The sequence below is a fragment of the Pocillopora damicornis genome, chromosome 8 (genome assembly GCF_964200805.1).
Source record: "Pocillopora damicornis chromosome 8, jaPocDami1.2, whole genome shotgun sequence".
In the NCBI taxonomy this organism is placed as follows: domain Eukaryota; kingdom Metazoa; phylum Cnidaria; class Anthozoa; order Scleractinia; family Pocilloporidae; genus Pocillopora; species Pocillopora damicornis.
Genome location: NC_142677.1, coordinates 12,235,481 through 12,256,301, shown reverse-complemented (window position 1 = coordinate 12,256,301; position 20,821 = coordinate 12,235,481). Strand labels below are relative to the sequence as shown.

General features: G+C 37.4%; 1 protein-coding gene across 2 annotated transcripts; it reads right to left on the bottom strand.

Annotated features, from left to right (window-relative positions):
- Nucleotides 1-1,597: 1,597 nt before the first annotated feature.
- On the bottom strand, nt 1,598-19,089 carry LOC113674889 (ephrin type-A receptor 3). 2 transcript variants are annotated; one of them, XM_089181163.1, is made up of 19 exons: nt 18,928-19,089; nt 17,790-17,878; nt 17,256-17,317; nt 13,431-14,070; nt 13,137-13,184; nt 10,886-11,248; nt 9,708-9,910; nt 9,085-9,148; nt 8,630-8,726; nt 8,310-8,383; nt 7,738-7,902; nt 7,392-7,502; nt 7,091-7,278; nt 6,686-6,805; nt 6,453-6,523; nt 5,939-5,979; nt 5,221-5,317; nt 4,955-5,054; nt 1,598-3,885 (listed from the first exon to the last, which is right to left on the bottom strand). In XM_089181163.1, the coding sequence occupies exons 2-19, from the start codon at nt 17,854-17,856 to the stop codon at nt 3,814-3,816; spliced, it is 2,583 nt and encodes an 860-aa protein (XP_089037289.1). In that variant the 5' UTR covers nt 17,857-17,878; nt 18,928-19,089; the 3' UTR covers nt 1,598-3,813. The 2 variants fall into 2 exon arrangements, with proteins under 2 accessions (XP_089037289.1, XP_089037290.1); XM_089181164.1 differs by having other exon boundaries at nt 10,886-11,236.
- Nucleotides 19,090-20,821: the final 1,732 nt, after the last annotated feature.

Sequence of the window (20,821 nt, the reverse complement as noted above, 5' to 3'; positions counted from 1 at the left end):
ATAAGCTAAGGTCTAATAGTGCATATGTAATCACATTCCGTAGGAAAATTTATCGAAACGCTCTTCTGATCAGAAGACTGAAATTTGCCCGTAAGCAAAGTTACCGATTGAACAAACTTAATCAAAGATTCCCATGGTTATGCTGTACTTAAGTAAGGGACTCTCACTTTCATCTAAACGAAGAAAGCGAAATCTCATACCAATTAGAATTATATTCCTGGCTCTAGTCTACACGCAGTTGTTTTGACCGATACGAACCATTACTGATTAAGTACAGAAATCGGAATAGTACTTACGATTTACAAATAGCCAGTAGCCCTAGTCGTTAGAAGAGCCCATACATCGGGGCTTACGGCCAGTTTGCTCCCGTTAAATACAAGACATACTATACGTTGAAGGAGGAAATTTCTTATTTGAGCCCGTGATAGCGTCGATCTGCGGCAATGTACATTGTAGTCCTAAATTTACCATTCGCTCATGAACTCCAAAATTATACCACAGACTTGCAAGTAAAACTGTACCAAGTACGTAGGAAACTTAATATTTAAGGTAATTGAGACGCAGTCTCCAAGAGCTGTTCGCTATAGGCCGGTTGGGCATTGTTTGGTGGGGATTTCGAATATGTTCATAATATGTTAGCCGGCTTGTCCTAAAAGTTCGCTGAAACCATAACACGTTTTTATCTTTTTTTATTATTAATCTATACTCCTCTACATTGTGTTAACAAGTCTGGTGGGAGAAGAAGGTGAACTTCTGCGCTGAGCTGAGATTAAAATTGCATATTCATGGCCCTCGCGGCAGCGGCAAAGTAGATCTCGAATTGAAAAAAAAATTTTAGAGTTAAAAACGCGAAAAAAGCGGAACTTGTGTGATTTGTTATGATAGAGGATTGATCTAAATATGCAAAGCAAGAACAATTTATCATACCACAGTTTTGTCAAAAGACGAGCTCGGCAGTTTTTTTCCATTTTTGATGACCGACACTGTTAAAAATTGGACTTTAAACGTTGAAGCGATTTTCGCTCGGCAAAAATTTATTTTGCAAGGTGGTTTTGATTACTTTAGACTAAGATGGGCAAAGTTTGAAAGAAATCGAATTTTCGCACCAAAACGCACTTGACAGCTTTTAGAAAGACCTGCTGCCTGTAATAAAGACATCTGATGCTAAATAACGACAAAGTATTAGCATGAAAGAAACTTTGCGTCTGTGAAAACAACAACAAAAGCAACACGCGGGATATACCAACAGACAAAGGCAGATCACAATTATTAGGGAGTGATAAAGACTGAGCGGTAATAAAAATAAAACGGAATGATATTGTAACGGAACTCTGTTGGAAGGAAAGCTTACATTTTACAAGCCAAGTACACTAAGCTGCCACAGCTCATCACGATATATTAAGCATGAAGCGACAAGGAGTATTAACAATCCTGCTGGAGGACATCATTTTGCACAGCAAGTTACCCCTCAAGTTAACCCTCCAATTCATCAGGCACTCATTCTTGCTCCCTGCCTAATATCGGCAGAGTTAGACTAGAATTATTTCACCGAAGATTACATCAGGGAGGGTATTAGAAACGTAACAACCAAGGAATTGTGCGAGAAATATATATTCATTCTGGTTTATTAGTTGTTCGTGACAAATTTTAAATTTACCTAGCAGACTCGCTCAAAGAAATGGTGACGCAATGCCAGGTTAAGCTTCCCCAGCGTGTAATAGTCACACAGTCGCAATTGTATTTAAAAAACAACCTTGTTACGGTAATGAACATAGTTTTCTGAATTGGCTATGATAAACTTGCGTAATTTGAATAAACAAGCTTTACATCAACCAGAAAAAAAGGCTTTCCTTCATGTACCTTAATTTCCACTTTGGATTGTAAAATACGAGCCCAAATCTTTATAAACGGTTTCTTCAAACAGAGTTTAACCAGAAAGTTGCTGCTGTATTTGCTTCATTCTTTCCTTCAGTTCAAGAAAATTGTTTCCAAATATAATATCATTCCAAAATAGATTATTGATATAATTTTAAATGATGAAACTGTCCATGGAGTAAAAAATTTATCAAAAAAAATTGTTGAAATAGCCAAGTAATTAATCCTTCTGTGATGGAGTAATTCACTTAAAAATTATAAAATGCATACGAAAGTTCTTGAGAAGTACCGAAAACGTACGAAAGACTCACACTCGAATATCAAAATCACGCACTGTCTTCTTCAAAGTAAAATATGTACCTAAGCAATATAAAAAATTAAATTCTCTGTACTGGAGAGAAAATTTTGATCCCCACGTTCCAAAGTCATATCTGTTGCTTGAGCTGTCGTACTTGAGTGTAAAAATGTAGCAGTATTTGCCCCGTGGGCCATCACTATTTCCTCGTGAATGACAACCTTGGTCAGAGTTCGAATGGCTCGTGCAATGATTAAAGTAAAACGAGTTCTCTCCTTCCATAACATAAGGAAAGATCATTGGAAATTTTTAACCGGTTAATCTAATAGAATTAAAGGCAGTTAACGATTCTCTATTTCCAAAACATAAGGAAATATGGTACGACAACTTTGAACTAGTAAATCTAGGTGACCAGTCACTCTTTATCGCCTGGGGAGGAGGGTGGTGGTGGGGGTTTGGAGGCTTTTGGGGAGAATCGCATGGTTTTGACAGAGTATAAAGGGAGGACTACAGAAAATTGACTGCAAGCAAGGGGGGGGGGTGAGGGGGGGGGGGGTAATTAGAATACGACATACCCTAAGGCTCCCCACCCTGGCGTTAAAATATTGACCGGTCCCCCAGAACATTCAAGACATTTGACGACATTCTGATCACCAACTCAGTTTCAAGCAGAAAATGTTCCAGAAATCGCATTTTTTTGATTACATCATAGCCACTAATCTGCATCCATGCCACCGTTATAATGTTGTAACTTCATAGCATTGATACTCTTTTGCATTTTATTCCTATGCCCAATCAAACTAGAAGTTAATGCAGCAGTAGAATTAGCTCTGCGTCTGTAAAATGCAAGGAACAAATATAGATTAAGAATGATGCGACACTACGTTGACATCTTCATGAGACTTTAAGCGCAATCTTTCAAAACTGCAGTATTTCGATCAAAATCTATTAATAATAATGCACACTTTGATGTTGCATACTTATAAGTATATGTGCTCAAACATTGTCGTTACTTCTTCTATATTAAAGCTTTTTACTGGAATGCAAGACATGACGAAGAAAGTGAAATCTAACATTTTTAGTTACTGTGTAATTTTTATCCTCGCCACGGGATAGCATATCAGAAAGTATGATTCTGTCAGACCGTACTATGATATTCTAAAGGGTAACCTAAGCTTCTTGGTATCGTCTTCAAATGTGCTTTTAATTCGTACGTTGCACTTACGCGTGACGAAGCAGCTTTGCAGCTAGGGCAAATCGTAGTTACAAAACAAAACAAAATACGTACGGCCCTTTCTCTGAAGTAAACCCAAAATTCAACTATATACCCTGCCATTTTGAATCTTGATACAACTAGCCACTACAATACGTATCTAACCAAGCAGGTTCCAGGAGGAACCACACATTAAAAAAAGGTTCTTCATTTTCATTTTTACATATAATACCGATTTAGAACCTTACATAAGGTTTGTGGTATCTCGAGGAAAACTGTGTTAAGTTCATGATATAGTATTTGTAACATTATCTTATCCCATCTGATTTGCCACAGGGAATCGAAGATGAAGGATAAGGATTAAGCTAATTCAAACTAGGCACCGGGCGTCCACGCTCTCGTCTTTATGGTAAAAATTGGACATCTTTTATCACTCTTTGTTCGTTATCACATCAAAGTTGATGTAGTTATCGCCTTCGTAGACTTCCAAGTTCACATATGTCTAGAGAATAGATAAGATAGATGAGAGTTGTGTAGGCGCCTGGATAATCTTTGTTCGTGCTTTTCGTGTTTGCTTAGATTTGTTTTCGCGTATCTGTGGCCTCTTTTTTTTTTAATTTGCATCGTATAGTGTTTCAGCCACCAGTTGAAAAAGGCGAGCTCGCTGAGTTGATATTATCAAAACAAAAACAAAAGAAAAACAAAAAAACCGAACTACTTGATTGAAAATGTATGACTTCTCGTGTTCTTTCCCAAAATGCAACAATCATTGCCATTTCCGCCCTCCCCTTTCACTTTTTTTTTGTCCCAAAATACCCTTATACTTCTATGGTTGCAAACTTTTAGTTCCAAGTAGAATGTGGCTGGAACGAAAGTTCCAAAAGGAAGATGTCCTCAAAAAAGATAAAAACAGAAACAATACTAAGCAGAATAAACATTTTGGACTGTTGGGGTCAGCTGGCTTGAGCGCCCCGCGCAAACGTAGGCACCAAGAGTCTGATTAGGAACCTTTGTCCACTCTCCGAGTATTTTTGTCTCTGTGTCTGTGTCTGTCTCTGTTTCTCCCTTATTCAGCCTTCAGTACAGGCTCTTAAATATGCTATTGGTGAGCATGTTTGGGCTTACGGAACAAGCAGATGACCTTTTAGAGCGCTAACCAAAAAAATTTCAGAAGACATTCGAAATGGACAAAAAAGTATTTGAAAACAACTAATCTTTGAGAACTAAAACGTAAACAAAACTTCCCTTAGAGGGTTGTGAGCAAGGTCAAGGACAGACCCAAACACGCCTAGCGATGACGATTATTGTACGAGAATTAAGCCCTACTATAACGGTCAAGGACACATCGCTCAAAACGTAAAAATATATGTGAGGTCTTGTTGCACATAAAAAAAGGCTCGCAAGACTTTTATGAGGATTTTAACATATCGAACAGTCCTAAACAATTCCCACACAGAACATTTCTCATTTCAGTGGCTCCCAAACTCTTCTAATTTGAGTAGTTTATAGCACAAACAAAAAAAAAAAAAAAAGCAAAATAGGACATGTTCAAGGACGACCGACAGACAAACCTTATAATCGTCCAATAATCGTTTGACCGCAGAGCAGAGCCACTGAAATGTTGGTCGCCTTTTAGGTTGCTCTTCCCAACATTTGGTCATGATGGAATACCTGAAATAAGAATGACATTCATATTTTTCTTAATATACCTTCAATTCACGGTTTGTCATTTTCACTGTGGTTTGAAAGTGAAATGTGAAATACATAGTTATTATGAGTGACGTTTGTCGAAATACTAATTTTAATTGGTGTAATGAAAGAGCTTTTAACTACTCACAGATCTTGTGAGATGTGAGGTGGCTTAGGCATACGGTATCCTGTCTGTAGTAGGCCAGCAATTTCTCTTGATTTTACTCCCGGATATGGTGATCCACCTGAAAATATAACAAGCTAGTTGTTGAAGTACACATACATTGTACCATCAATGGCACTGGTTTATAGCCGGGAGAGTCCTCCTTAAGTTGGAAATCCTCCGCTTTATTTACTGCTACAGGGAAGCAAATGACCCAGACAGTTCTTTTTCATATAACATTTTCTGCAATTGTTTCTTTTTGTATATACGAATGAGAGGCTCCCTGGTTTCCACATGATCATACGTCGCAAAACAACAAAACTGCACTGCTCATGAGATATAGCACACTTTCTATCGAAACGTTCCTCAGGCGATCAGGCCAATAGAATCCACTGATCATGGTGATTCTCACTTTTCCTCATAACTAGTTCTATACTAAAGAAATTTATGTTTTTATGACCGTGCACCAATATACTTTCAAACGCAATCCTGACAATTATATATGGAACCCACTGCGGCGATAATGCCCGAGCCGATTAATGAATTTATGGATTCACTACTGCATCAGTAGTGATTATTTGTCTTGATGAAAAAGAAAGTGCAAAATCAGTCAAGGATCAAGACGGTAGCGGGATGGTGTGAAACAACGCGGTGCAGTGTTTTTAAGTAGCGTTAGAATTCTTCTTCACAAACATCCACATACCAATGGTAAAGACCTCCCACATCACTATGCCGTATGACCATCTGTTTAAGACAAAAAGGCAGAAGCAATTCTCTTCAGCACCTTCTTTTATTTTTTTTGTATGGTAGTTTTCATTGACTGTCGTAAAACGAAAAAACAAAGTAATCATAACAGCCAATCAGTGCCAAGAAACATGTCACATGGAGCCAGGAGAACTTAAAGTGAGAAAACCAAACTACCTAAAACGTAGGAAAACACGAGTTAACAAGTCGCGATTAGTTTTGGTTTGGAATTTTTTTGTTTAGAAAATGGCACGCGACCTCTTAAGACCAAGCACAGAGAAAAGAAAACCAAAGTTACACCTGGTAACTCTCGTCAAAAGATTGAAAACTGCTCTAACTTCCCTGATGATACTGTTCAAGTGCAGAGTAAGAGCTTTTTTCCTTATCAGTTATTTATTTCTATTGGCTGAACGCGCAGTTTTTAAGTTTCCCCTAGAAATGACTAGCAATGCCATTAAATTGAAACAACCTACACGTCGCTCATAGTGGTAGATCTGCCATACAAGAGAGATTCTGGGGGCATCCACTTGGCTGGAAGACGAGCCTTGAAAAGAATAATCATATAAACCTTAAATATGATTTCAAAAAAAAGAGACAACTAATAGTTCTAAACAACTTTTTCATCAGTTAGTAAATAAACAAGTGAAAAAATAAGGGTCGTTGGCGCAAAACTTTGTAGTTATATTGAGATATTATTGTTAATCACCTTAGTTTTTCTCGTGTAAATATCTCCCTCCAAACCACGCGCTAAACCAAGGTCTGAAATCTTGCACACTTTGTTGTCCCCAACTAACACGTTGCGAGCTGCTAAATCACGATGAACAATCTGAAACACAGCACAATAACTCAAGCTTGATACCCCGAGATATTTTCAGAAAAGCGCATTTGCATCTTGCTTTACATCAATTGTTTTAGTAGGTACTGCAGCCTATCTAAGAACGGCAACAGGCATAAAAGACTAAGAGGTGATTCGAAACCATTCCTCCTAGGACGATATCAGAAAGTTGCACTGTAATTTTTTTTTATACAACACATCACTCCCATGTCACACATGACCTTAAGGCGTAATGAGATTTTAGATACTTTAACGGAATAGGTGTGGTATGGTTACCTTCATTGTTGACAAATAGCTCATACCATTAGCGATCATCCATGCAAAGGACAATAGTTCCTTATCTGTAAGTGTTGAGCTTGGTCTCTTTTCTCCTGTGTTATAAGTATCCTCGATCCCTCTGCTCTTGCGCAAATATCCCAACAGATCACCGTATGGCAAATACTCCAACACTATGAGGAGTGGATCTAGAAGTATGTAACGGTTCTGAATCAGTCAATCTAATAAGTCTTTAAGTGAATTATTAAATTAGGTCTTCAGCAAGAAATCCGAAATTACAACTAATCATAATTTCCAGTACCTTTTTCAATACAACAGCCAATGAGCTCAACAACATGGGGATGAGGCCTCAAGGTTTTCATGAGATCTAACTCAGTCAGCATGTCTTGTAAGTCTTTCTTTTGGGCATCACCTGGAAAATTGGTAAAGATTCAAATGGCAACAATTACCGTGAGTTTCAAAGAAAACGATGTTACCTTCTCAACCTAATATTATAATAGATTTTTTCCTCGGTTTTGAACGAGAATGAATTTATGAGTTCGTAAGATAAGATAGTAGAAAGCCATTTATAAGTTAGGCTTGAATTCAAGAAATTTTGTCGTCTTTCATGAGGTGATGTAACAATGCGTTTGAAAAATCAAGAGTACCTTTCAATGACTTAACAGCCACTTCGGAATTTAAAGGTTTATAGACTGCTTTGAACACTTGACCAAAGTTGCCACTCCCAAGCACCTTTACTGTTGTTATTTGATCTCGGTCAAGTCTAAAGGGATCCACTTTTTGCCGTTTAGCTGCAAAACTCATTGCGACGTCTATGTAAAATTGTTAGTGATAACAATTAACGATAGTACATACACAGCATAAATAGGATGGGTGATTAAAGATTAAATCTGTAGTCCCCGCAAAAGCAGCCTAGTTTTATCTCGCAAATGTGCTTGAGTCAAATATGAAAAGATATAAAACGGCAATGTGGAGACTTCCGAACTGTTTACAATTTTTCCTATTTTTGGTTGTTGTTTTTTTCTCTCTCTGAATTTGAATTTGTTATCTAAGCAGATTGAATGGAACTAACGACGTTTGCATTAAACGCGCCGACAATTTCCTATCAAGTGAAACGTCAGCAAATGGCATACAGTGACACTGCATTAGTTGATCAATTTAGTTCAAAATGACAAAGTCCCCATATTTTCTCTTTTAATGACATAATATTGCAACTTACTCTCATGAATCATAACACTGGTTTCTGTTGTTTTAGGAATTTTCTCACGGTTTGCATTTCTTCGACGGTTCCATCTGACAAAAAATAGCATCAAATTAAATTCGTTGCAAGTATAGCTTAGAGGAAACAAAGCATCAACAATCTTTTAAGCCACAGTATAGACGCGTCAGTACCATCATTGTTAAAACTCAGTCTACAGATGCTTGTTGAACTTGTCGAACATTCCTTTAGCCAATAGTAGTCCTTGAAATCCTGCGAAGAGTGGTACTGTACAGGAATAGTAACCTCATGTTTAGTTTCATTAGTGTTCCCACACTTACCTGTTGTAGATGATGTAACATGCAAAAGACACAATGCAAAGTACCAATAAACCAACCAATCCATGGATGATTTTGAGATACATGGTCACATCGGTTTCTGTTGGGTGAAGGGGAGGAATGTTTTATTTATTACAGTAAAGCTGACTAAATCAGACTAGAAACTACTTTTCTGTTACGCCGTATATGAAAGGTTTTTCTTTTAATATACTTGTTTATCCTCGTCATCCTGACCCATAAATCAGTGGTCTTGTCAGTTTATTATTCCATAGTATATTAACGTTTGTCTACGCAGGCACTCTCGTTTTAATGTTTTCGTCTAATAAACTGAAAAAACAGCCTCGTCGGGCAAAGCCTTCTCACAGTGATTTTTACCTAGGTTTGGTCAGTGTCACTGTAAGCTAGCAATTATGTCAGTCTTATGGGTAGATTGGTAAATCAACGATATACAAACTAACCTTCTCTTAGTGTGAACGTCTTCACACCAGCAGGACCCCTACCAAGGTCGTTTATAGCAAATACCTGAGGAGAAGAAATCGAAAAGTCCACTAAGAGGTTTCTTCCTCAAGAGAAAAAAATTGGCGACTGCGAATGTTGTTAAACTTGAGGAATATTCCTGTGTAGGTAAGGGTGCAAATTATCATCCCATTGAAACCACTAGCAGTTTATCCCTAGCTAATATTACAGTTCTACAACTTTTTCGTTACTGCTAATAAAAGTCGTTAGAACAAGAAGCATTACACCCGATGAACTTTCTTTTTCAACCATGTTTTTCACTGCCGATAAAATTTCACCTGAAGAGTATCATTATTGTACCAAAACACTTAAAATATGAAAAACCTTGAGTTTAAGTTACTTTTTTAATTCTATAAGCTTTAGCACTACTGATTGCAATTCGACGTTCACCATCTGAATCCAAGCTGAATGCCATTTTTTTGGCGCACTAAACTTATACTAATTTAATAAAGTAACTTTCTATTATTCAATGCGATGATTGAACTTTTCTTTTCATACTTATATTCCCTGCAGTTTCTTTTTACAATTTTAACCTAACTTAAACTAAATTAAAAATTATGTCTACCTGGAATTCGTAAGTTTTTCCCGCCTCTAAATCAAACTGTGCTTCCATTTTCTTGGTAGCAAGAGTCTGGGTTTCTGACAAATCATCTTCTCTTATATAAGTCACGTGGTACTCTTTAAGGACACTGTTCATTTCCTCAATTGTCCAAGATACAACAACAGCCGTTTCCGGTTGTTCAACAAACACTTCCGGTTTACCTGGAACTAGTTGTTCAACAGAGATGAATACGCCATCTTAAAATTCGGTCATTCGCTGTTTGTTACTTATTTTCGCAGAAACTTCACTTCGCATAAATGAAGGGTCTCAGAATTGGCAAAACTGATTTTTATCTTCCTTGAAAATAGTTTCCAATGACAAAACCATATTATAACAAACGAAACTTAAAACAATTTGACATGTTCCTTTCCATAAAGCAGAGCTATACAAAAGTATATTCGAATAGATCCTCGGGAGGAGGAGCTCACTCGCCCTTTACTACCCTAGCAACTCCTGCTTTCTCCAATCTTTTGGCAACGTAGTGTTTTCCCTTACGGCTTGTCAAGAATATTTAATTTGATGTGATTAATTTTTGCGAATATTTTTTAGCTGGTCTTTAATTCCGCGATTTTTCGACAATCGCGAGACTAAGCCCGGTCAAAATATGTAACAATAAGGTAATCAACTCTGATGCGATCTTAATACTCTGCGCTGTATCAATAACTGCAAAAAGGTATCGATCCTGTCTCGCTGCGGGTCTTATAGTCGTAATGAGCCTTGTGGAAGAACTAGATCATCTAGTTAAAGTTAGGAAAATAGTTGAAATTGTTCGTCTTGGAAACGATGATTCGGCACAAACAAGACTATGACAAATTAAGATTTGGGGCATGACTGGTCAAATTTTCAAGCAGCAAGGTCACAGAAGGCAAACTATATAGTTGCCTTGTTTTATTAAAATCTCCTAGTGTCTGATTTCGTCCTATCACTGCTGAGTGATTAAAGAGCCAGTTAAAAAAAAATGTGAATTTTAGGACGATGTTATAAACCCTCATATTTAGACCAAGTTTTAAACCAAACTTAATGAACAAGACACATCAATACATATAGTTGTATGCGACCGTACCTGAGCACAGTGTGAGGGAGAGAAGCATACCGACAGGAATTTGTATAATATTCTATTCAGTACACGAACCGGCACTAACCTGATCTGTTAGTCCTTACAGTTATTTCCATGAAGTTTGCTTCAATTCCATATTTTCTTTTCGCCAAATCGCTCACTCGGTTTTTGGCGTAGATTTTCATGGTGTAGTTTATAAATGGAAATAAATTTCCAACGATAACGTGAGTAACGTTCAAGCCATCCTTTCTCGGTATGAAAATGACGTCACTCCCGCAAGCTCTATCTATGCACTTGTTGTCATTTTCACCTTCACATGGCTTAAGGCAGTCGACGTCATAAAACACCTGGGTCAAATCACCGGTTACTGCACTAGGCTCCCATTTTAACTCCAACGCGCTTTGGTTAACGAAGATAACTTTGACATTTTGTGGGCCTGATGGTATGACTGAACAAACACTTACTTATAAGAAGATGTAATGAAAACAAACGGTGTCCTTTATTTCTGTTGGGGGACTGTAAGTTTTCTAATTTACGTATAAATATAGTTAAGCTTTTGAAGAAAGAAGCAGTGCATACCATTAACTCATATGTTCTTAAAAATATTTCAACACCTTCAATGTACGTCGGTTGAGCAAGTTTTGCGTCAATATTAAAAAAATATTCGCCAATTTTAGGATTCTTTAAGGATGCGGTAAACCTTCGCGGGTATCCTTCGCAAAAATTTTTTCTTAACGTGCTTATTGAAACATGACCGCCATAAACTATATATCTTTGGAAAGGTTATAAATTTCTGAAATGCGCAATTCGGCAAAAATTATTTCCTTTTCAGCTGAATCTTATCGTAAACCGAATGGGGAGCAACAACTCCAAATGGAAGATGTTTCTTTGAGCAAATCAATCGCATGTCAAATTTGACCGCACAAGTGAAAGTTTGCATAATGAATGAGTTGCCAGTGATCGGATCCTTGTGTTTGCGCAGTGATCTCTGGGATCGCCAGGGGGCAAACAAGTTGCTAGAGGAAATATATGGCTTGTTGTTTCGACGTCCAAGAAATCAATTTTGGAAAGAGATCAACGCTTTTTAGCTGCTGTTTTATTATTAATTGATTAAGATAATGTTGATACGAGGAAAGCGAAAGTTTTAGTTTTAATATAACTACGAAATAAGTTATTACACATACCGATAACCTTCTCTCCTAGCGTAAGGTTTTTGGTGAGTATCAACATTACCTAAATCGATTCATGATAAAACAGCGGCGAAAAGGCGATGATCTCTCTCTCCAAAATCGTTCATTTTGATAGCGAAACAATCTTCCGCCATATGTTTTCTTGTAGCAACTTGAAATGTTTGCCGCGTTGCGATCCCAGAAATCTTTGCGCAAACACAAGGATCATACTGCTGGCAACTCATTCATTTCAATCCTTCTTGTTTGGAAGCCAGGCTTTCTTTTTACTTTCACTTATGGACTCTTTTCTCTTATTATCTTTTTCTGTTTTAAACGACCAATAGATATATATTATTTTACTGATTATTCTATAATTGAATTAGGCAAGACTTTAGTTCAAACGCGCTCCCATTTCACTAGATAACTTGCTCGCATTTCTCTTTAATTCATAACTTGTTCTCTATTTTCGTATCGACACGTGGTCAGATTAGCCATACGACATTTAAGATCTAACTCTACCTCATGCACGAGGATCTACCCTTCAGGTACAATTATCATCTTCGTTGATAAAACCAAACTTACCTAGTTATACTTTCCAACCGACGTGTCTTTAAAAACTTACCCCCTTTATACCAGATTGTAGTTATCTTTGTTTTTCAGAATTATTAAATATTATAGGAATCCTCGTGTCGGAATCGTGCGTTTGTTTGTACCATTCTCCATTCACGTTCTTGTTTTTAACACAAATATCTCCACGAGCAACCGAGATCAGGAGATGCTTACGCAATTGAAATTCAAGGACCATGATGTTTAGTCGCAAGATACCCTACGAGACTCATGTTTGCTGAATCATTTCGGTTGACTTGTCATAATTAGCTAATCGCTCTTTGGCGGGCTAAAGAATTCAGTGAGGAAATATCTCGCGCGCGTTTCAATATTTCAGCTAAATTTTCTTGGAAACTACAGTTAAAATCATAATGCTTGGTAAAAAACAATTGGCCCTCGAGGGTCTACCGTATCCTTAATTTTACAAAAGTAGAGGATTTAATTTTTTGTCGCAATTTTTCAGTTAGCAGAAAGTGTAATTACTGATTCATGTGCTTATTGTACTCTTCAACAGCAAAAATAAACGAAAAACAGGCTTACAACATCTTATAACATCCTTACCAGTGCAGTTAAAGCCTTTTTGGTCGTTGTATTTTCCATCTGGGCAACCTGAAGTGGAGAATAAGACGAATTTATTAATGAAGCCTTCGTCAATATGAGTAAACTTTACACAAGCGTTTAAAGTATTCTTTATGCAGTATCCAATGACGTAAGCAAAGCCAATATCATATATGAAAGCAATCTTTTTGTCATTATTATCGTAAACAAGTCACTTTTCAAAAGACCACGAGAGTTAAAAGGCAAAATCTTAGTTATTTTTGCTCCTTTTTGGTCATGAATTTTCAAGTTATATACCTTTGCATTCTCCTTCATTATTTTCCATGTCCTCCCTGCATACACATCTTCCTTTAAGTGAACTGATGTTCCAAACGCCATCGCTTCGGCAGGCCGCAGTTATGTTACCTTGATAGTAGACGGCATTTGCCACGCAGGTACCCACTACTAGCTCAGCATTGATTGCTGGAGCCGTAAATCGTGGTAAGGACACTAAGCCACTTACAACAGTAAATTCTGGGCAAAGGTAATAACTAACGGTGACAGAATGAATAGAGCTACATGAACCTTGATCATGAAAGGCCAGAACGATGTATTTTCCTCTTACTTCAACCCCAGAAGTATTTGTTATCCTGGCAGACAGGCTAAGGATCGGTGCAGTTATTTCAGCAATTTTTTCATAGGTAACATTGTTCCGTAAAGGGTCAGGTGCAATTGGAGTCATAGACTGATGGATATAAAAGTCGAAATAATCTTTACAAAAATTATCTCCGCCAAGTGCTGTACAGTTCCTTGTATTGAACACAATTGTGAAATCGACCTTTTCTATTGCGCTTGGTACTGCGATAGGATTACTGACGAGCCAGGCATTTGGCTGTTTGCCACTGACTTTACAAGTCGTGTACCGTGGATTTCCCGCCGAATCTTGTATCTCCAACCACTGTTCAAAAACAATGATAAAATAATAGCATTTCAATCCAGGGGTTTTTCCGGCTGGCCAGTGTTTTAAAGTGTGTCGACTCATGGGTGAGGACTATTAAATAGAGCTTCGAATTTTCACCCTACTTTAAACATAAAATATACCAGTCCGGGCCATGGACAGTTTTGTCTATACTTTTTATTCCACCGTGATATGATTGTTCTAGAGAAAACTAAAATTAACTAGTGTGGCCAATGGAAGATTGGCACGATACTTTTTCCCCTTAGCTTCTTCTTGGAGGCCATGCTGCAATGACGAGGGCAAGAAAAACAAAATTAAAAATTTCAAGAGGGACATCATTGGCTAATTTAGTTATGTATTACTGTATTCAATAATGATATCAATAATTTATTTAACCACGTTATCGTCTAAGAGCACAAGTGCTCGTTCAAAATACGAACGTGCCTTAAATCTACAATTACAATAATAAAATCTAGTATGAAAAGAAAAAAAAAAGAAACTAAAAAAAAGTAAAATAAATAAATTTAAAAATATTTAAAAGAATTAAAAAGTATAAAAATTACAGCTGAATTGATCTTAGCTTAGACTTAAAAACATTAACATTGGCCAACTTGACATCTTCTGGAAGTTTATTCCATAGTTGAGCGCTATTAGAGTTCCTCATAAAATTAAGATTAAATTTGGGAACGCAAAGATTCACACCATTTCCACTTAAATTGTAAGACGTTTCTATTATGTTAAAAAAGTCTCTTATGTATTTCGGCCCTATATTCCTAATGCATATAAACAATAAGATCAGAGATTGCTGCTTTTTCCTGCACTCTAAAGTACCCAACTTACATACATTTAAGAGGTCTTAAAGACAAGACAATGATTTCCCGTGCCCTGTCAGTGTCCTTAATATGCAATGATTGATGTCCTCAATTTCATGTGTCTGAACTTTCCCCACCCCTAACAGGAGGGGACTACAGTATTCTAGATGTACAAATCTAATTTTCGACAGGCATGTCATCTCTATTCTCACACCCTGCTATGTGTTGCACGTACACGTATTTTGTATGGTGTCATCGATCTATTGAATTTTGGCAGTTTTGGAACGCCATAAGTTCATCGCCAGAAATCAAGGACATTTCGAGCCCGCTAACAATTATCAGCGGTATATCGTATTACACTCCGGAACAATAAAATATCAAGAGAATTCAATATGAACGGTTAAGAATATATGAAAGTCATATATTTGAACTGCGGATAAAGACGTGAATGAAAGTGATCCTCGCAGTAATGTGCACTACTTAGGCAGTAGTGAAAATAATGCCTGAAAAAAAAATTCATGGCTGTACGGGATTTGAACCCATGACCTCTGCGATACCGGTGTAGCGCTCTACCAACTGAGCTAACAAGCCAACTGGGAGCTGATCATGAAGTTGGTTCTAAATAAACCCGTGAAGTGATGAATGAACGGTTAAGAATTTTCAGGCCTTATTTTTACTATTGCCTAAGTAGTGCACATTACTGCAAGGAAGCCGCATATTGTGCGAAAGCCAATATTGTCCAATATTTCTGCCAATGTTGCAGAGTTTTGTCATCAAATTTTATCCGTTTCCGGTAAGATGTCTGAACGACACCTCGTGGAAGGTAGCGACTGATGAAATAAAACATTTAATTAAAACTCATATTTTATTTCCATATAAATGTTAAAGGAATATCTCGTAGTAAAATTCTCAACCAGCTTTAGCCGCCGGTAGTTTTTTTGCTTGATTTGAAGGGCCCCCTCTAGCGTTTTTCGCACAAGGGGTCTTTTTCACGATGACGTGTCTACAAAAAAAGATCGATTGAGGACTAAATAACTTTTGTCGATCTGAGCATAGTTAGTAGTCTCCTCTACTAACTATGATCTGAGTTTTCCCGGAACTAGAAAATGGATCACTCGCTAAAATGGCCTCGTTTCAACAAAGTAAGCGGTCAGACAACAAGCGATGCACTGTGCAAATAAGGTAAATTATTTCTTATTGAGAATTTGACTGTATTTTTACTTCCTAAGAGCGGTAGTAAATATTTCCATACAAACTCTTTTTTTTATTTTCGTCATGACACTTATGGCGCAAGATGATCATCTCACAGCTAGAGCTTGGGCCGCCTCTGGTTACAACAACAACAGCTGTGCACTCGGACTAAACCAACGTGCACTCGACTTCTGTTTTGATAAATTTAAAGCACAGATATCGACCGGAGGTTTGAAGTAATTTTTTTTGTTTTCTCCAAAGGAAAGTGTTGCACCGATGCATTTTTAAATTGCTTAGAAGTATTTAGACAAGAGAGACAATACACTACAAATACCTATGTGAGTTCCGATAATTTAGCTTTTTTTTTCTTTCTCTTAGGTTGAAGTAATGCGATATTTCGTCCGTTTAAAAGTTACGCTCTTTTTCTGTTAAAAAAAATTAGTACACAGTGTCCTATCTCAACCCGCCCAGCCGAAAAATAAAACCTCTTGAATGCTACGCAAGTCAAGGTTTATGGTAACGATGTGTGCCCTCAACATCCGAAACAAGTCATCGCGAAGCTCTTTCTGTGTTCTTTCAAATGAACTAGGGCAAGGGCCTTAAATATCCGAGACGAGAATGCAGGATGAAAGTGTGGGGCTAGCCTAAGTTTTTTTTTTAAATTGGACCGTTACGCTATGTATCATGACGTCATGGTATAGAAAAAACTATCTATGGCCTGGACTGTATACCGCTTGAAATTAATGCTACTGAGCATTCTGTCTTTTATGAGAAGCAGGGAACTTGAGACAGCTGTTTTAAATCAATAACGGGCAGGGAATTAGGATACCGAAATCACCGATTTAGCTCACACTCGGTACATTAATGCCGGGGCAGATCCAGGTCTTAGTTAAGGTTCGGAGAATTGTCCGCCGAAGTTGGATCCTTTTTTAGTTATGGGGCGCACACTTATAGGAGACTAATAGACCGGATCTTATGTGTAACTATGTGCATGATTTTAGTCGTATGAAATAAATTTTTTGTTTGAAACCGAAAGCTATCTTCTCCGGGACTACCGCGCAAACGCAACACAAATGAAGGCAAATGTTTAATATGGAAGGAAAATAAAAAAGTAACGCATGGCTCGGAAGCTTAACGGCTTGAAAAAAAAATTCAGCAAAAGCAGTGAACCACGATACCCACCTGAGATAATATTGTCCAATCGTCCCACTTTTTTCCCGATGTCGGCCTCTTCTGTATAAAGACTTAAAAGGAAACAACTTTATTTGTGGGCAATATATCAACACTGTATGTAGATATAACACTTGCACCTCATGCTAATCAGAAAGTTTATGACGCAAATTTTGCGTTTGGTGGGTTTTTCAGTTTATTCAGTCCATAATCCTTGTTCATTCCATATTCCTATCGAATGCTTACATGCAGAAGATGTGGCGCAGCTCAGATATATCCCTTTGAAGATATAATTTTGCCAACGAATATCATAAAACACGTTCATTCCAAGTTGGGCCCGAATTCACCGTCATGTTGTGAGATGGAAACCAATTCTTAAAACTAAAGATTTGTTTCCTTGTTTTTCCAATTTTTTGCGGAGGACATGTGCGCCATCATCAGGTCATCATTGACGCGATAATTTGTATGAAATAATACTGTACGGAAATCTTCATTATTTATTAGAAAGTATTACAGTATTATTAAGTATTACATTACATTACATACCTTTATCCGCAAATGAAAGTTTTAAAATCTGCAGGAGGGTAATGATTGTAAGCAAGCAGTAATCCATGTCCTCGATACAGCACCTTTGGCTACAAAGGAAAAAACGTAGTGGCTTACCGCATTTTGAAAGGAAAAGATGAGTTTATAATACTTTTTGATCGATTAAATTTGTATGCTTTATTTAGGAAATCGATACTACACTTTTCTCCAGTGGAAACTGATTTCTTAATAATTTATAATTCATTCAGCTACTTTTCCTGTACCACATCGATATTTCTTACTCGAGCTTAAATAAATTGATTGAATATCGCACTTTCTCTAAATTAAATTTAGGTACTTGCAATCGGTGAATGTCCCTAAAGTTTTTAGAATTTATGAATGTAGATCGGATTAATAATGTACATGGCCTCCTGGAGCCTTGATTAGTGGAGACACACAAGGAGGCAGTAATTGTAATGGGCTCGTTTCAGACAAGTCACGCACTTAAGCGGAAATGAGAATATCAAAAATGTAACAACAATTTTGAAAATGGCAGCAACGAAAGACAGTCCTATTTTTCCTGAAACTGTGCACCAAGGATCTCCTCTTGAGCCTATTGATTCTGAACCATGCTTTCACTACATCAGTCATGGTTTTCTCAGAATATCAGACTTCAGTGTTAAGCGCGTCCTATGCAAATTTAATCACGCTCATTAATCTTGAGTGGCACGACTGAGTATTATTTGTGATGACAATTTCAACGTCTATTATAGTCTTCTGATCGGCTGCGTCGACCTTTTGACGGTCATTTGCTGCCTCTTTAACCGTTCGTTTTTGTGTCAGACACTGAATCTCACTCAGAGAAGATCGAGCTTCCTTCGCACTAAGCGACCACTTGATTCTGATACGTTAAGAAAAGCACCGTAACTGATGATTATGATGTTACAAGGAGGTCAGCCCGTACTCGGGAGTGACCAAAGTTTTGAATGATTAAACTGCATCCTAGCACTGCTAAATATCATACAGAGACTTTTTTCCCTAGATCAAATCGATTTAAATGAAGGAAGCAAGATTAGAGAATCCGCGTAGCTCTTGCTTATCGTAAAGCGATTATGTATGTATTATAAATTGTCCATAGCTACTAAGTGTTAATACGCACCTGTACAATTCTGATGATTCGTAAATTGACTAATATCCTTACTTGCGTAAAGATAATACACAACAGGGCTGACAAACCGATAACCCAGTCAACTAAGTCGTATTATAATAGCTTACACTCTGGACTTTCACTCGTTATCCTTCGTTGATTAAACATAGCGCCAGAGATACCTTCGGCCTGCGTTAATATATAGGAGTAGTAGTTACTGAGTGTAACAATCATATAGTGGTTTACGTATTCGCATTACGAGCTACATGACTGTCCTACCACGCATCTACGGGTGCAAGGCTGGAATAAGTAAGGTACAAGAAATTTTCTGGACATTTAATTGGTTGATATCAAATTCTACTCTTTAAGAATAGATCCTGAACCAAATCTCTTCTAATAGATTCCTCAGAATCAAGGAATCCATTGGAAGAAAGAGGTGTACTTTGCAAACAAACTCACAAAGTGACATACTTATGGTATTCTGCAGCCTTACAGCTTGGGAAGGCTTCTAAAGCCCCATAATATTTCTTCCATTCTCGTGACAAATCTGGGATTTTCGAGGCCACAATAGTTATGATTTGATTAAAAAATCCTAAAGGTCGTTTTAAAGTAAATACAGCAGCGAAATCAGCATTTTATCTTTAAGCCTAGTGGGTTTACAAGCAGAGAGGCAAGGAGACAAGTGGAATATGTTTAAAAATTTTGAGGACAGAAAGCGTTAGAAAGAAAGCCTATGTTTACGAGCAAGTATCCCAAGCGACCATAGTTTATCCCAGTGACTTAAGCATGAAGTGACAAGGAAAATCAAAATCTTTTCCTTAATAAAAGAATTACCCGTACATTTTCGCGATTCTACAAACGGAAAACTTAAATTAATACTTTGAAACAGAGACCAACTGCATGAAGATTTAAACCTCTGATATACCAGAGAACAAAAATAGTTAAAACGTGCCTGATAAAAACTATAACATAATTCTCAAACGTGATTGGTTATCACCAATCCGATTTGAGCACTAACAAGACAGGGTGCGCTTCATGCTTGTAATTGGACAGTGTAATACGACAGTTAAAGGGATACTTCACACGTCATGCCTGCACGTGTAAGTAGACAGAACACGTCATGTGCGCGCGTTGTTGTCTCGCATTTTGCCGCGTTAACTGCGTTATTTTTTTTTATGATAACATATAACTGATGTATACTTTCTTTCTAAAATTTTGTCACAGTTTGATTAATTTGTGACAAGACTTCGTGTCGTCTAATTCTGTCTGTAATCATACTCGTGACTAACAAATCGGACTCCCGTGCCGCGGTCGTTTGATTTTGTCAATAGAGTGGTTTAGCAAGAGGACGGGAACGTCATTTCAGAACGGGAAAGCGCGCGGATAATCTGGACACGACTCTATTTCGACTTCCGGTGTTCGCGTTGCCGTTCTCCCCATCAAGTTCAGGACGTCATTTCGCTGGTTTTCCCGTCGTGATCAAAACGCCTAGGATTTGTGTTAATTGTGCTCTTATAAACGAGATAATGCTGTTTGGAATGATTTCAGAACTCATTTCCAGGACAACTAGGTTCCTTTCTTTGTTTTATTCGGTGAATTTGTGAAAATTTACCGCTACATTTATTCTGGATTCCCGAAAGGAAACACGATCGTCAGCAAGCGATCTAAGACTTTAGGGCTCAGTTACCTTTTGTAATTGAGCTTGGCTTTAAGCAACGTTAGGGCTTTTCTTTGATACATTTCTTAAACCATGTATGAAAACTCTAAGAACGGGTGCTGTTAATTTTATCGTGAATTAATTCATCAATAAATTAAACTTGCTTCATGTTGAAGTTTATCAAAATGAAACAACACGAAGGATACCTGCTATATTATTCAGTGTTATTTGTTGTCATTGTCGTTTTAA